Consider the following 16,715-nt stretch of genomic DNA (forward strand, 5'->3'; position numbering starts at 1 on the left):
TTGTTTCTCCATCATTATTCACTTTTTCCTTCATCCCATTTACCTTTTTAAGCAAAATACAAGCCTGTAACTCTGGAATAACTTGATGTATACATGCTATTCTCAGAGTTTCAATAACTACTAACAGAGGAAATTTGCACCTGACACCTTATCAGACTGGTTTTTGGTATACTTGGTGTCATATGAAGTAAACTTCCATTCAGTGAGTGTCTGCATTGTAGCAAACACTGTGCTAGGCTGTTTGATGTGCGGGGCTAGTGGAGTCCTCACAATAATCCTGCTACATTACATATACCACGCCTTCTTTGCAGAAAAATTCTCAAAGACTCCGAGAATAAGTACCTTGCCAAACTTATTTAACCTTCAGCTAGCACAGAGTCTGAATTTACCTCTAGTATTATTTGATTTTCCAACTTTGCTAAGGAAAAAAAAATACTTCAGGAAATTACTGTGGTTTAAAACTTGGTTTAACATTTATAAGGTCCTGATTTTGAGTCCCTTCTCAGCCACTTACTAGCTGTGTAGACCTCAGGCACCTGAGTTTCCTTCTATGTTACTTTCCTCACCTGTAAAATGATGAAAATAAATCCTACTTCACTGAGTTTTGAAAGACTCAAATAACATAATGCACACAATGAGAACAGTAACTATTAGCTAGCGGTATGATCTCAATTGCCAACCTGGCTCCAAATGGAATAAATATCACACACACGCACACGCACACACACACGCACACATATGTGTGTGTGCGCACAGCTACTTAGAGGTTGAATTTCCACACCATGGATCCTATTTCACTCTTCAATTCATATAAAATTTTTGGTGGGAAACATATATGTATATAATTGTATACATACATATATATAAAGATCCTGCCTTCAATGAGTTTATAAGGACCATCTTTGTAAATTCATGTTCTCTCTTTGTCCAGCCATCTCTAAAAACTGATACTTGACCACAAAACCCTGCTCCCAGACAGCCCATGCACCTCCTCCACTCACCTGCTCTGGGTACTTGCTACCAATGATCTCTGCTACAGTGTTGAAGGAATCAGCATCTGGGTAGTTCTTTGCCCCCATCTTCAGCTGAATAACAATTCTGTTCCCACGAGAAGCCATTCTTGACATCATTTCTGCATCTTCCACTGTAATACAAGCTGTTGGGATTTTTGGCACACCATCCTGGTATTCCTGAATACCTGTGTGAGGACTTGAGAAAAGAAGCCACCAGGTTACCTTAAAAGTAGAAATGGACCAAAAGTATTTTTTTAAGTGTCCATATTTGGCATTTGACTCTCACTGATCTTTGTTTGCATATGAGAAATAGGACGGGTGGGCAATATTGGTTTATTTGCTTTTGATGTGAATTTTTCTTTTTGGTAAAAATAACTTAGAACTTCAATTTAATGATCATCCCATGGAAAACACTACATGAAATTTATTTTGGTAATTTGATGATCCTTTAAAGTCGCAAACTGCCTCAAACTCAAAAGAACATTAAGAGCGCCTTCATGACCAAGAGGTGAGTGAACACATGTGTTCGAGGAGACAAAGAAAGCTCGGAAGCCCATCAAGGCTATACTGCAGACGACCCACACATCTGGAAGAAAACTGCCCACATACATCCAGCTCTCTGGTCACGGCCTGGCTCTGGGGATACTCTCTTCCCACTCAAACACAGAGATCCAAACATGCAGCCCCGAACTGGTAGTAGAACACTTTGCAGGAAAACTGTAGAACAATGGGAAATATTGGTGTTTCCATGAAGAAAAGTGCTGAATAAACCCAGTCCCTGATTTCACTGCTACAAGAAAAAGAAAACTATGATAATTTTGGCACTAAAAAAGAAATATTACCCCAACAGTCAAGTTTTTCCTGGTAATTTCCAGATGCTTCTTAAATTACTAGAAACACTTGTAATTAAAGTTTCTATTAATCTAGTGTTGATTCAATCTCTATGCATGCTAATTGAGTTTATCAAATTCATTTTCTAAAATTGCTCTTTCAAACCGTCCCTTTTCGCTCCTGAGGTATGACTCCAAATCCTCCCAAACCACAGCTCCCTCGGGACCAAGCTGGCACAACTTCAGAGTGCGCACCACACCCTATCAGCCTATCCCCATCTTCTGTGAAGGTACAAGCTAACGGCCTCCCTTTTAACAGTAATTTTTCTTTTCCTATTTCCATGTTTGTCCAGGTTGCCTCATATTTGCAGGAAGCCCTGTCTTCTTCTCTCAGCCACAACACATTTCTCTCCTATAGATGTGACTCCAACCTCGACATGCATAAATATGATGATCCAGTCTTATCACTGCTTTCTTGGTGTGACTGCACTGTTGTGACAATATGTCTGGTGACTACTTACTTAGAGAAATTGCATAGCAAAATGATTAAGACTGTGGAGTAAAATCATCTAGGTTCAAATGGGGGCTCTGGCACTTATTGCTAATTGACCTTGGGCAAATTATATATACATGCTTCAGTGGTTTCATCTATAAATAAGAGCGATAATAATAATACTTAATTCACAGAGTTATTTTGTAGATTCAATCAATTTATACAAGTGAATCACTTGCCATGAAACATAGCACTCAATAAATGCTAAATATTTATTTTGTTAACTTGTCTATTACATTATCCCTGCAGAGAAAGTCTAATTTCAAATCCTTAGCATCATCTTAGCACACCCTCTATGAACATTTCTTAAATATCAGTCTTCATCAAGAGAGAGACAAACGACTTATAAACTCAAAAATTGTAATACAGAAACCCTGAATCTGAATCCCTGCTCTGGAATATACCTAATCCACTCTAACTTCAGGTTCAGGGTGGGCTATGGAGTCACATAACCTAGGTCAAATCCTGGTTCTACTATGACATGAAGCAACCCACATGAAACCTGTTTCTGAGTTTCCACATCTGTAAAGTAGAGAATAATACTAGTATTGACTTCATAAGATTGCTATGAGGATAAAAGATAGTATATATAAAGAATTTCAAACAGTATTTGGCATATTATAATTATTTAATAAATACTAGTTATTATTATTTCTTCAGTGCAATTTTTCCCTGAAAATTTCCCTGAGTTGGTAGGGTGATTAATGACCAAAAGTACTCTGAAACATGTAGGAAGACAATCCAAATATTTATTGTTCAGATTACCTTACATGATGTCTGGGATTCAACAAACTCTCTTTGTTCTCAGAATCTCTTACTCAAGAGGAGGTCAGTGTAACATTTCTCAACAGGCTCTTTTTTTTAAGTTTTTATTTAAATTCCAGTTAGTTAACACACAGTGTAATATTGGTTTCAGGTGTACAGTATAATGATTCAACACTTCTTACAACACCTGGTGCTCATCACAAGCGCACTCCTTAATCCCCATCACCTATTTAACCCATCCCTCCACCCACCTTCCCTCTGGTAACCATCAGTTTGTCCTCTATAGTTAAGAGTCTGTTTCTTGGTTTGCCAATCTCACTTTCTTTTCTTTCCTTTACCTCGTTTGTTTTGCTTAAATGATGTTCCTGAACAAATTTGTACCAATAAGTTACAGGTAAGTAAGTTGGACATGTACCCATGGCTCCAATGAGGAACCCAGCACTGAAAGGCATCTTCCAACTATGGTTCTGAATTCAAGATAGAAAAGCCTTTGTGATGGGGCGCCTGGGTGGCGCAGTCGTTAAAGCGTCTGCCTTCGGCTCAGGGCGTGATCCTGGCGATCCGGGATCGAGTCCCACATCAGGCTCTTCCACTGTGAGCCTGCTTCTTCCTCTCCCACTCCCCCTGCTTGTGTTCCCTCTCTCGCTGGCTGTCTCTCTGTCACATAAATAAATAAAATCTTTAAAAAAAAAAAAAAAAAAGAAAAGCCTTTGTGATTTGTTTCTGCAATTAAGAATGTCCTCCAGTAGTGCAATCCAGCACTGTTTAGTAGAAGTGGGCAGAATGAGGACTCAACACTTTTATCTAGAGTCCTGTACTTTCATTGCCAATTGTTCTATAGGGGATGACCAGCATTAAACACTACCTCCCTGCTCCCACTTATAACCCCACCTGCAATTTAACAATAGCAAAGGGTAAACTATAAAGGAAGCTGTAAAAAAAATCAAAATGATTATGTTTAAAAATTAATACCAATTCTTTAGAAACTCTTCCAAAAATTTAACTTACCCTACAAGGTCACTATTACTGATATCAAAACCAGACAAAGATATCAAAGAAAAGAAAACTACAGACTAACATCTTTTATGAATATAAAAGCAAAAAAAAAAAAAAATCCGCAACAAAATATAAGCAAACTGATACCAGCAACAAATAAAAAGGATTATACACCATGACCAAGAGGGATTTATCCCAGTAATGCAAGGTTGGTTTAACATCCAAGAATCAATCAATGTAATATATCATATAATAGAAAAGGACAAAAGCCACATGATCGTCTCAATAGATAGCGAAAAAGCATTTGACAAAAGCTAACACTCCTTCATGATATTAAAAAAAAAAAAAGGTATAGTAGTAAGAAATCATGGCACTGGTATAAGGATAGACATAGATCAATAGAATAGAATTTAAAGTCCAAAAATAAACCTTTAAAAGAATGGTCAGTTCATTTTCAACAAGGGTGTCAAAATAATTCAATGGATATAGAAAAATATTTTCAAAGAAACGGTGCTGGGCCCAACCAAATATCCACATGTAAGAGAAAAAAGAGAAAAAAAGCTATATATCACAACATATATAAAATATATATATATATATATATATATATATATATATATATATATATATACAAAAATCAATCACAGGGTGCACCTGGATGGCTAAGTTGGCTGTGTCCAATTCTTGATTTGGGCTCAGGTCATGATCTCAGGGTCATGAGATCGAGCCCTGAGTCAGGCTCTGTGCTGGATGTAGAGCCTGCTTAAGATTCTCTCTCTCCCTCTTTCTCTGCCCCTCCCCCACCTCCTTTCTCTCTCTAAAAAAATAAAAACAAAGATAAAAATAAAAATGAGGGGCGCCTGGGTAGCGCAGTCGTTAAGCGTCTGCCTTCGGCTCAGGGCGTGATCCCGGTGTTCCGGGATCGAGTCCCACATCGGGCTCCTCCGCTGGGAGCCTGTTTCTTCCTCTCCCACCCCCCTGCTGTGTTCCCTCTCTCGCTGGCTGTCTGTCACATAAATAAATAAAATCTTTAAAAAAATAAAAATAAATAAAAAAATAATAAAAATAAAAATGAAATAAAATCCTTAAAAAAAATAATCACAGACCTAAATGTAAGAGCTAAAACATTAAAACTTCATGACCTTCCTTGGGTAATGGAATTGTTCCTTAGATACAACACCAAAATCATAAGCAACAAAAGAAAAAATAGATAAATTGAACCACCAAAATTGTAAACCTTTGTATTTCAAAAGACACCATCAAAAAGTGAAAAGACAATGCACAGAATAGGAGAAAATTTTTGTAAATTATGTACCTGATAAGGCACTTATATCTAAAATATACACAGACCTCTTAAGAACTCAAAAATAAAATAGCTACCTAATTAAAAAATGGGTAAAGAATATGAATAGACTTTCTTCAAACAAAATATACAGATAATGAGCACCTAACAGGATGCTAAATATCATTAGACATCAGGAAAATGCAAATCCAAACCACAATGAAACGCCATTCATACCCACTAGGATGGCTATGATCAAAAAGGCAGAGAAAGTATTGCCAAGGATGTGGAAAAATTTGAAATCTTTGTACATTGCTGATGTGAATGTAAAATGGTGTAGTCACTTTAAAAACAATTTAACAGTTCCTTTAAAAGTGAAACATGTACTACTAGGTATATACTGAAGAGAAATGAAAATATATATTCACACAAAAACTTGCACACAAATGTTCATAGCAGCATTATTCATAATAGTCAAAGGTAAAAACAACCCTTATGTCCAGCAGCTCATGAATGGATAAATAAAGTGTACGTCCCTACAATGGAATATCATTCAGCAATTAAAAAATTATGTTCTTATACATGCTGCAACATGGAGGAACCTTGAAAACATTATATTAAGTGAAAAAAGTAAAAAAAAAAAAAAAAAAAGACCACATATTGTAAGACTCCACTTATATGAAATGTTTAGAATAGGTAAATCCGTAGAGGTAGAATGTAAATTTTACGTTGCCTAGAGCTGGTTGGGGGCAAGGAAAATGGGCAGTGAATGTTAACAGGTATGGCGTTTCTTTGGGAGATGATGACAATGTTCTAAAATTAGTGATGGGTGTTGTACAACTTCGTGAATATCAGCTCTCCTGATTCACCAGTTTGCTGCCTATAGATCTTGGGACTTCACAGCCTCCACAATCATATGAGTCAATTCCTCATAATAAATCTCTTCATCTATCATCTGTCTATCTACCTATCTATCTACTATCTATATCTATATATAGATATAGATATATCCTACTGGTTCTCTTTATTTCTAGAGAATCATGACTAAAACAGCCACAATGAGTCAAATTTCTTTTTATTTGCAGCCAAATATATTCCCAACATTTGCAATGACCAAAATAGCTAAATGGTGCATTACATATTTAAAAATTATAAATATTAATCTTAAACCTTTCTTTTCACAAACATACAGCTTCATATAAAATAAATAAATCCAAATCAAAATTACTGAAAGAAGCCATTATATCACTTAGCATTATCTATTCCAGTGCATGTATTGCATGGTGCACTGGGTGTTATACGCAACTCATGAATCATGGAAATTTACATCAAAAACCAGGGATGTACTGTATGGTGACTAACATAATATAATAAAAAAATATTAGTATAAAAAAAAAGAAGCCATTATAAAGGATTCTGGGAAGATAGTGAAGTAAACCTGCCCTATAAGAAGTGTTCAAGGGAGTCCTACAGGGTGAAATGAAGACACTAGACAGTAACTTGAAGCCATATAAAGAAATTAAGATCTCAATAAAGATAAATAGACAATTATAAAAGCTATTTTTATTGTAACAATGGTTTGTAGTTCCACTTTCATGTTTTCTAAATGATTTAAGAGACTAATGCATTTAAAATAATTATTAGTTTATTTGGGGACACATAATGTATTAAGATGTAACTTGGTGATATCAGTGACCAAAAAGCATGGGGATGAAGCTGAAAAGGATCAGAGTTTTTATATGTTATTGAAGTTAAACTGGTATAAATTCAAATTAAAGTCCTATAATTTAGGATGTTAAATGTAATCCCCATTGTAACCACAAAGAAATACTTCTAGAATATAAACAAAAGGAAATGAAAAAGAAATGTAAACATTCCACTATAAAAATCAGTTAAACACAAAAGAAGACAGTAATGAAGAGAATGAGGGACCAAAAAAAACCCTAAAAAACATAAAAAAAGCAAATAGCAAAATGAAAGAAATAAGTCCCTACTTAGCAATAATTACTTTGAATGTAAATAGATTAAAATCTCTAATCAAAAGGTGGAGATTGGCAGAAAGGATTTTTTAAATTATCTAATTATATTCTATCTACAAGAGACTCACTTTAGAGCTAAAGACACAAATATTTTGAAAATAAAAGGATGGAAAAAGATATTCCATGCAAATATTAAACAAAAGAGAATAGGGATGACTATACTGATATCAGACAAAATTGACTTCAAATAAAAAAGGGTTATAAGAGACAAAGAAGAACATTATCTATTAACGAAGAGGTCAATACACCAAGAAGATATTAACAATTATGAACATTTATGCACCTAATGGCAGTCAGCCAATATATATGAAGCAAAAATTGACAGAATTGAAGGTAGAAATAGACAGTTCTAGAATAATAGTTTGAGACTTCAATACTCAACTCTCAATAGTGGCTAGAATAACCTGTGACATACACCTGTTCATAAACGTTCTCCTCTTGAGTGGTCCCTCAGCATTTAGCTCTAGCCTCTAGGGATAAAAGCAAGTCCTAAAGGAGATGGTGTTTCAGAGATCTACTCGCCTCGTATCCACCCAAAACACACTTTTGTCCATGAGTCCCCTTGATAAACCATTTCTTATCAAACTGGACTTCTCAATCTTTTTCTTCAGTTTTATGTCTCCTTCAGCCTTTAGAAGTCATTTTGTGTATACTTTCCTTTCACAGAACAACCAGACAGAAGATAAGTAAGGAAACAGAGGACTTAAAGAACATTATTGTTTTAAAGCCACTAGATCTAACAGACCACTCTATCCAAAAACAGCATACACACTCTTCTCAAGCACATGGAATGTTTTACAGGATAGACCATGTTAGGCCACAAACTGAGTCTCAACAGATTTAAAAAGGTATATATATCATGCAAAGTATCTTTCCTGGCCACAACAGAATGAAGTTAGAAAAATGACAGAAGGAAAATGAAAAATCACAAATTTGTGGAAACTAAACAACAACACTCTTAGCCAGCCAATGGATCAAAGAAGAAATCACAAGGGAAATTATAAAATTTTTAGCTATGGATGAAAACAAAACCACAACATACCAAAATATATAGAATGCAGTAAAAGCACTGCTAAAAGGAAAGTTTAGAGTGATAAATGCTTACATTAAAAAACAGGAAAGATCGCAAATCAACCACCTATCTCTACAACTTAAGGAACAGAAATAGAAAAAGAAGAACAAACTAAACTCAAAGCTAGTGAAAGAAATGAAATAAAGTTTAGAACAGAGATTTTTAAAAAAAGATTGGAGCAGAGATAAATGAAACAGAGAATAGAAAAACAAAAGAAAAATCAATAAAACCAAAAGTTGGTTCTTTGAAAAGATCAACAAAATTGACAAACCTTTAGCTAGATGGACTAAGAAATAGAGAGAGAGCAGTCACATTACTAAAATCAGCAATAAAACTGGGGACATTACTACCAATTTCACAGAAACAAAGGATTATAAAAGAGTATATGGACAATTATATGCTAACAAGTTGGATAACCTAAATGAAATGGACAAATTTCTAGGAACACAAAACCTACCAACCCTATATCATGAATAAATAGAAAATCTGGTGATGGGTATTAAGGAGGGCACGTATTGCATGGTGCACTGGGTGTTATACGCAAGTAATGAATCATGGGACTTTACATCAAAAACTAGGGATGTACTGTATGGTGACTAACATAATATAATAAAAAATATTACTATAAAAAAAAGAGAAAATCTGAATACATCTGTAACTATAGTAAGGAAACTGAATTAGTAATCAAAAAATCTCCTGACAAGGGAAAACCCTGGACATGATGACTTCAAGGGCAAATTCTACCTAACATTTAAAGAAGAACTAACATCAACCTTTCTCAAACTTTTTTAAAAATTAAAGAGGAGGGATTACTTTCTAATTCATTCTATGAAGCCAGCATTACCCTAATATCAAAGCTAGGCAAGGACACTATGAGGAATAAACTATAGACCAATAACCCTTAGAAACACTGATGTAAAAATTCTCAACAAAATACTAGCAAACAACAGCATATTAAAAGGATTATACACCATGACTAAGTGGAATTTATTTTTGGAATTCAAGGATGGTTCAACATACAAAAATCAATCAATGTAATTTTCCACATGAACAGAATTAAAGGGGAAAATATGATCATGTTAAGTAGTGAAGAAAAAGCATGTGACAAATTCCAAGACCCTTTCATGATAAAAACACTCAAAAAACTAAAAATAGAAAGAAATTACCTCAATATAATTAAACCCATATGTGGAAAGCCCAAAGCAAACATACTCAATGGTGAAAAACTGAAAGCCTTTCCTCTAAAATCAGGAACACAGAAAGGATGCTAACTTTTGCAACTTCTATTCAATATAGTACTGAAAGTTCTTGCCAGAGCAATCAAACAAGAAAAAGAAAAGGTATCTAAATTAGAAAGGAAAAAGTAAAATTATATTTGTTCACAAGTGATGCAATCTTACATGTACAAAAGGCTAAAGACTCTGCACAAAAAAAACCTGTTAGAACTAATAAATGAATTCACCAAAGTAACAGGATACAAAGCCAACACATAAAAATCAGCTGTATTTCTATACATTAAGAATGAACAATCTGAAAAGGAAACTACAAAAACAATTCCATTCACAACAGCATTGAAAAGACTAAAATACTTAGGAATGAACTTAACCAAGGAGGTGAAAAACTTGTACAGTGAAAACTATAAAACATTGCTGAAAGCAATTAAAGAAAATATAAATGGAAACACATTCTATGTTCATGGATTAAAAGACTTACATTGTTAAGATGTCAATACTCCCCAAAGCAGTCTACAAATTCGATACGATCCTTATCAAAAAATCCCAAAGACATGTTTTGTGGAAATAGAAAAAACTATCCTAAAATGCTCAAGAGATGCTTAATAGCCAAAATAATCTTGAAAGAGAACAAAGCTGGAGGACTCACACTTCCTGGTTTCAATACTTACTACAAACTACCACAATCAAAATAGTGTTATACTTGCATAAAGACAGATGTTTAGACCAATGGAATAAAATAGAGAGCCCATAAATAAGCCCTTGACTATATGGGATTTTTGACAGGTGCAAAGACCTTTCAATGGGGAAAGAGCAGTACTTTCAACAAATGGTGCTGGGAAAACTGGATATCCACATGCAAAAGAATGAAGTTGGACCCTTATTTAACATCATACACAAAAATCAACTCAAAATGGATAAAAGGCTTAAATGCAAGATCTAAAACTATAGAACTCTTAGAAGAAAAATACAAGGCAAAAGCTTCATGACATTAGATTCCAATGATTTCTTGTAAATGATACCAAAGGCAAAGGCAACAAAAGAAAAAAAAGACAAATTAGACTTCATGAATATCAGAAAATTTTGTGATTAAAATACACTATCAAAAGTAAAAAGGCAACACACAGAATTAGGGAAAATGCTTGCATATCATATCCCCAATAAGGGATTCATATTCAAAATAATTAGAGAACTCCAAAAGCTGAACAACAAAAATCAGACAACCCAATTTAAAAGTGAGCAAAGACTTGAATAGGCACTTCAACAGAGAAAATATACAAGTGGCTAATAAGCCCCCCAAAAAGACGCCCAATCACTAATCATTAGGGAAATGCAAATCAAAACTAATGAGACACCACCTTACACCTATTAGGATGTCTACTATCAAAAAACAAAATAATAGATATTGGAAAGAAGGCAGAGAAATAGGAAATTTTGCACACTATAACAGGGAATGAAAAATGGACAGACTCTTTGGAAAACAGTATGGTGGTTCCTTAAAAAAATGAAAAATAGAATTATCATATGATCTGGCAATTCCACTTCTGGTCATATACCCAAAACAATTAAAAGCAGAGTCTCAATTAAAAGTAGAGTCTCAACCCATGTTCATAGCAGCATTATTCACAATAGCTGAAATCTGGAAGCCACGCTAGCGTTCAACTGTGGATGAATGGATAAACACAATGTGGTATATACATACAATGGAATATTTTTCAGCTTTAAAAAGGAAGGAAATTCTGATATATGCTACAACACAGATAAATTTTGAGGGCATTAGGCTAGTGAAATAAGGCAGTCACAAAAAAACAAACACCATATGATTCCGCTTATACAAGGTTCTTAGTAATCAAAATTATGGACGCAGAAAGTAGAATGTGGTTTTCAGGGGCTGGTGGGTAGTGGAAAATGAGAAGTTATTGTTCGATGGGTATAGAGTTTCAGTTTTACAAGATGAAAGAGTTATGGAGATAAATACATTATGAATGTATTTAATACCACTAACCTGTACACTTAAAATGGGTAAGATAAGGGCACCTGGGTGGCTCGGTCGGTTAAGCCTCTGCCTTCAGCTCAGGTCATGATCCTAGGGTCTTGGGTTCCAGCCTTGTGGGGAGTCTGCTTCTCCCTCTCCCTCTGTGCTCTCTCTTTTGGTCTCCTGCTCTCTCTCAAATAAATAAACAAAATCTTTAAAAAATGGGTAAGATGGTAAATTTTATGTCATTTGTATTTTAAAAAGCCATTACAGACATAAAATAAAACCCAATATTATGTAAATTATAGGGGAAAGTATACATACATTCCATGCTGATAGTACTGTTAATTTAATATTTCTAGAGTGTTATCTCCTAATATGTAGCAAGAACTATAAAATTTCTTACTTTGTTTATTCTATTTTGGAGAACGAACTCTTGGGCAATATTATAAAATGAGAAAAAAAACAATTTATATTAAAATACTTCCTGCAACTCTGTGTATAAATGTGAAAATCTAGAAACAATCCAGCAGAGGTAGCAGGAAAATGAGACTGGCAAGGCAAGTAAATGACCAAAAGCAATACATGGAAACATGTAGATGAAATAATGTTGAGTTAAAATAAAAGAACCGAATACCAAATGCACATGATAAAAATTGAACATGAATCTGGAGTGATATAAATTAGTAACCACTTGATTCTTTGAGAAACTACACTCATCCTGTTAGACTGTAATCACGTGAACTGCACAACATTACCAATAACCAAAATTAAATTCTTAAAAATCTATGCCGCAGTCTGTAAAATAACCCGGAAGCAAGCCTGAAGCTATCACAGTGGCAGTTTGAATCCTTGAAATACTAGGTCGCAGGCATTTGAGCACCTGTGGCAAATTAACAGAAAAATATCTGTTGAAATTTTCTTTTCTTCCACCATCAATTACGTGAAATACTTGCAGCTGAATCCTTCTGCAGCGCCGGCCCATCAATGTGCCATCTAGGCAGAATTACAAAGCTAATATTTTCTTGATGTCAATCGCATTTGTGTTCAAGGGCTCTTCCTGTGCATCTGGTAGTGTTTTAACTGTTTATTCACATTTGTGTACGTCTTCTCAGCCTCTGAGGCAATAGGTACATGTTTTAGTTTTCTAATCTTTAGAAAAATTGTATATGAAATCTCTTCCACAATGATATAGAGAAGCACGGAGTTAACTCTGAAAAGACTGCTGGCACAGATAGGAAATCAGCACTCAGTTATTTCAAAGGAGGAAAATAATGTCTACAAACAGCATCTGTGCATCATCATCAGTAAATTTGCTCAAATAAGACTTTTCCATAAAATAAAAAAGGATGCCCTGATCTTTGCTTTAAAATTTTTCCCCTTGGCCTTTTTAAAGCTCTATTTTGGTATTAGTTTTTTGTCCTTATTTTTAGGTACCACAAAAAGGTCTTTACTCAAGTAGTAGAGCCTTAAACCCTACAGATTTAAGGAAGTGATATTCTTTTTTTAAATCTTTTTTAAAGATTTTATTTATTTATTTGACAGAGAGAGAGACAGCCAGCGAGAGAGGGAACACAAGCAGGGGGAGTGGGAGAGGAAGAAGCAGGCTCATAGCGGAGGAGCCTGTTGTGGTGCTCGATCCCATAACGCCGGGATCACGCCCTGAGCCGAAGGCAGACGCTTAACGACTGCGCCACCCAGACGCCCCTAAGGAAGTGATATTCTTATCCCATGGGCCCCTAAAGCATAAGTCCCTCCATCAAAACTCACAACATACCATAAAGAAAAGTTAAACTTTCTGACAGAGCAGTCCATGGAACATTCCCCCAAACATGAATGATAACAATAACTAGCACTTACCGAACAATTGCTACAGGGCTGGTGGCGTTCCGAGTGTTTACATACATTAATTCATCTACCAGTCACTATAACCCTATGAAGTCAAGCACTCTTACTGTCCCCTCTTTACAGCTGAGGAAATTGAAGTACGGACAGGCTAAGCCATAGCCTCATAGCTAGAAGCTGACAAAGCCAGAATTGAACCCTGGCAGTCTGGCTGGAGTCCATCTTCTTCATTCATATAGAATCTATATTATATTGCCACTCACCACTCTAGGAACAATGATGATGATTTTGATGATGATGGTAGTGGTAATGATGATGGTTACCATTAACAGCAATCAAAACATTACTATCTATTGAATAGTTAAGACATATACCGAGCTAAGCAATTTCATTCATTACCTTATTTAATCTTCATATCCATTCTGAGATAGGTGCCCATACACCCATTTCTGAAAGGAACTGACAAATGCAGAGTTCATGAAGAGCTCAAGTGCTCTGGGCAAGAGAGAGTGAACTTTGAGACTGAACTCTTCCTTCCAGGTTCAAGGGAACCTATTCAAACTACATAGCACCTCTTAAGCTTTTATATTTCTTCTGATGGGCAGACTGAGAAAAATAATATATTGTGATGGAAAGCACTTGCAGTGTGCCTGACGGATAGTGTGTGACTTACAATGATAGTTATGACCATTACCACCCATATTTTACATACATTTCTATATTGAAGCATCACAGGGCATTGGAACTATTTATATATTTTATACCCATTACTCATCTTTTATCTATTCTAGACCATCAGCTCTATAAGAACAAAGACATTCTCTTTGTTGCTTTTGTCTACCCAGGGCTACAGCATAGTTTTTAGTCCAGAATATGTGCTCAGAAAACATAGAATTTTCTAACCTGTGGCCTCTGACACTAACTTTTGCTCATCATAATATTGTCTCCCTGAACTCTATTTCCAGTTTTCTCCAAACTTTACTATTTGTTGATCATGTATTATGGGTCAGAATCACATGGAGGTTTTGATAAAACACAGATCATTGGGCCCAACATCCAGAATTTCTGATTCACGAGGTGCAGAATGGGGCCAAGGAATATGCATTTCTAACAAATTCCCAGGTGATGCAGATATTGTTGGTGCCAAGTGTGGGAAAGTTCAAGCCTTCACCAGAAGAGTTTATTCAAACATAGGTGCTCGCCAATGGAAAAAGTGTATTCTCGACAGAGTATTTATTCATTGCTAGAGAATCTGTCACAAACATACATGGGTATGTTCTATGTGCAAGGCACGAATGCAGGTTCTATGAAAGAATCACCTCTGCTCTCAAGAAAGTGACATTATTTGGGGCAATATTTGTTTCATGAGAAGTGCGACTAGAGTTATGAACTTAATGAAAATAGTAACAAACCTACCCAAATTCACATAACAAAAAGGAGTGTTAGCCCTCCAAAGCTGTCACTGTGCGAAGCTGCACAGTTATTGCAGTAATTGCCCATTGCTCTATGCATTTTTGGCACTTTTTCCTCTAAAATTGGCTTCTGAACATTTTGGCAGCCTTCCAAATGGTCAAAATGGAAGCAAAATTAGGTATTTTAAAATTAGAATTGATTTTTGTAAACAGCCAAAATATGAACAAAAGAACAAATGATCTAGGGTCCAAAACCAAGATATGTTTTAAAATAATGAAACTTTTAATGTGTAGCTGACCAATTGGATCTGAAGACAATCTCAAAAAAGAAGTATCAGAAATGTTTACATCAATGGCACCTGTGTTAGACTATGTGTTTAGACTTAGAAGGTATTTACACAATAATGTTGATTAGATGTATATAGTCTTGCATATTTGTTTAAAATTATTTATTCCAACAGTATTTCTTTTAAAAAATGGAAGCAACCTAAAAGTTCAATGAGGAAATTGTAGTATAAATTACAGTATTCAATTTCAATGGAGTATTTTGTAGCCATTAAAATGTTAATTATGAAGTATATAAAACAATATGAAATTTTTGACATGGAGAAAATGACAAGGTCTTTGTAAACTATGACAAATGATATAAAGTTTTATGCACAAAGAATAGAAGGAAATATAGGATCATAGAAAAAATTTTAGATGGTAGGAGAAATGACAGCATCTTGTTCTTTTCAACTTTCTCATTTTCATACAACTACAAAATTTGGACTTAAAAAAATCTCTATCTTAAAGTTGCCATGGGTATTTGCCAGAGCAACAGAAAAATATGGATGAGGCTAATCATAAATATTGTGAGAATGAAGGTATAAATGCCTATATCTGTGTATGACACGAGTTATCAAATATGCCTAAAGTCAGCTACAGAAACACTTTGAAAATAGACGTGTAGGGGGAAATATTCCCAGTTGTCTGAGAATCTGAGGGGCTCTACCATGACCTGGCACAGAATTCATGAAAATGAAGGTGAGCATGGGTCCACTTGATAATCACAGGTCTAAGCCAGATTCCCAATCTAAATACAAAGGATCAGTGTATCAGTCAAGATGGGTGAAACTGTACTATAATAACAAATAGTCCCTACAATTGCATTCCTCAAACAATAGATTTTCTAATTTCAGCTTCTTTGAAGGTAGGATTGACAAATAAAACTGTAGGATATCTAAAGTGTACATTAAGATGATTTGATAATACATTGTGAGAGTATTCTTCTCATCTGGCTAATTAACATACCCACCACCTAACATATTTATCATTTTTAGTTTTGGTTTTGGTTGGTTTTGGTGAGAACGCTTAAGTTCTACTCTCTTCGCAAATATTAATTATACGGCACAGTGTTATCAATTATAGTCATTATGTTTTACATTAGATCCTCAGACCTTATTCACCTTATAGCTGAAAGTTTGAAGGCTTTTACCAGCCTCTTGATTATTCCCCTGGGATCCCCACCCGCCCAGGACAGGGCAATCACTTAGACGTTTCTTTTTTTTTTAAAACAATATATAAGTGATAACATGTAGTATTTTTCTTACCCTGTCTGGCTTATTTCACTTAACATAACACCCTCAAGTTCCATTCATGTTTTTGCAAATGGCATGAGTTCTTTCTTTCTCGTGGCTAAAAAGATTCCAGTGTGTGTGT

General features: G+C 35.1%; 1 protein-coding gene across 4 annotated transcripts in view; it reads right to left on the minus strand.

Annotated features, from left to right (window-relative positions):
• Positions 1–16,715, minus strand: part of CPQ (carboxypeptidase Q) — a 439,142-nt gene that overhangs the window by 240,757 nt on the left and 181,670 nt on the right. For all 4 annotated transcript variants that reach the window (XM_045805901.2, XM_087864711.1, XM_087864710.1 and 1 more), the window contains exon 4: positions 1,002–1,209. In XM_045805901.2, coding sequence (XP_045661857.2) covers positions 1,002–1,209 — 208 coding nt within the window. The remainder of the gene's footprint in view (positions 1–1,001; positions 1,210–16,715) is intronic.

Source organism: Ursus americanus, chromosome 9, assembly GCF_024610735.1.
Source record: "Ursus americanus isolate L20-20 chromosome 9, mUrsAme1.1.p, whole genome shotgun sequence".
NCBI classification, from domain to species: Eukaryota; Metazoa; Chordata; class Mammalia; order Carnivora; family Ursidae; genus Ursus; species Ursus americanus.